Source organism: Merops nubicus, unplaced genomic scaffold, assembly GCF_000691845.1.
Source record: "Merops nubicus isolate BGI_N331 unplaced genomic scaffold, ASM69184v1 scaffold2555, whole genome shotgun sequence".
Classification (NCBI taxonomy): domain Eukaryota; kingdom Metazoa; phylum Chordata; class Aves; order Coraciiformes; family Meropidae; genus Merops; species Merops nubicus.
The window spans coordinates 30,975-32,490 of record NW_008610053.1 but is presented as its reverse complement, the minus strand read 5'-3'; the positions used below and the strand labels follow the sequence as shown (position 1 = coordinate 32,490).

The 1,516-nt window shown below is 40.6% G+C and overlaps 1 protein-coding gene across 1 annotated transcript in view; it reads left to right on the top strand.

Moving 5' to 3' along the window:
• KIF13A (kinesin family member 13A) overlaps positions 1 to 1,516 on the top strand; it is a gene marked incomplete at its 5' end in the record, with an annotated part of 62,256 nt that overhangs the window by 29,914 nt on the left and 30,826 nt on the right. Inside the window, one exon of the mRNA XM_008940752.1 lies at positions 1,413 to 1,516. This exon is cut by the window's right edge and continues 1 nt beyond it. Coding sequence (XP_008939000.1) covers positions 1,413 to 1,516 — 104 coding nt within the window. The remainder of the gene's footprint in view (positions 1 to 1,412) is intronic.

Below are 1,516 nucleotides of genomic sequence, written 5' to 3'. Positions count from 1 at the left end.
CAGGAATGCTACATTGGTTTGCCAAGCTACAAGGGATGTGGCTTTTGGGAGAGTGTGTGTATGCATTGTGGTGGCTCACATACATGACTAGTGATGAAAACCCTGCAGGACATTTCATGTGGATCCTGTCACATGCTCTAGTAACCCCGTGTTTGCTTCAGGTAGCATTGTGCTGCCAGGAAAACCTGTACAGAATCTTACAAAGACTGGGTTTTGGTGGTGAAGGCAAGATGGTCCATAACTAATCACACTGACAGGTTTTGGGTTTGGGGTTTTTTTTATAAGAACACCTCCAGTTCCAGAGTGGGACAGTGCAATGAAATGTAGGTTTATTTTTCTGCCTGCTTTGTGACCAGCAGGCATCCTTAAAAGTCACAGCACCTCTTTTTTTCCTATATTTACAAAATGGAAGTGGTATCACAAACAATTACTTGAAAGCTGAAATCCTGACATGTCCTAGAGCTGCAACATTGCTTCACCTCATAATCCACCAAGCTATGGAGCTCTTCTCCCTTCCCCTTCTGGTGTGCAAGATCAGCAATCTCTTAGGGGATCTGCTGTCACTCATTGAGGTTGATCCTTTTGCAAATCACTCTTTTGCTGTATTTAACCTTTCAGAGGTATTTAAATGAAGCAGATATACACTCATGCTATACAGTAGGAGATTTTTGCATCAAATTGCTCTTTCAGAGGCAGAGGCTGCCATTGGACCTAAACCCAGGAATAGACAGTCACGTTTCTTTAACTTGAATGCAGTTTAGATTTAACCATAGCTGATTGACACAAGCAGTTGTTTCAGGATAGAGTATCCAAATGAATATTTGTTCTGGGCTGATACTGAGATGAAACGTGGTTTGTGAAGCCAAATGCAGAAGTCTCCTCCAGAAGGTACTTTTTCTGCTTCAGTGCTGGGAAGCACATTGGTGCAATGCGATGCGTGACTAATTAGACTGTTTGTCTCACTTTTCATCTGCAGCTCTCCAACATGGTTCATTCTCTGCCAAAATGAAGAAAGTAAATTGCTTTTTACTTCCTTAAGTTTTTTCCTTCTCTGGTTAACATCATCTTCCTTTGTATTTTGCTCTGTTTTCTTATTAATTTGTTCCATTTTCCATCTAGTCTTTTCTTCCTGTTGAGATTCTGGAACATAGTGTAACTTCACTAAATATGCAATAATCAAGGGTCTTAACCATTGTTCTAGCCTCTTTGCATGCCACATTTTTCTCTTGTTTGGATTTATGTATTTAATGCAATATTTATTATTTTGGCTTTCGTTTTGGAGGGCAATGGCCATCTTGTGTTTGCAGAGATGCTGAAATAAGTTGCTTGCTGTTACCAAATAAACGATGAGTGTTTTGTAATGCTGAAATGGCATTTTCTCACTTTTTTTTTTCTTTTTTTTTTTTTTTCAGACCCAGTACAAAACGTGGTTCAGATCTTGGAGAAGCAGTACTTGGAGGAGAAGCGGAGTGCTCTGGAGGAGCAGCGGCTGATGTACGAGCGCGAGCTGGAGCTG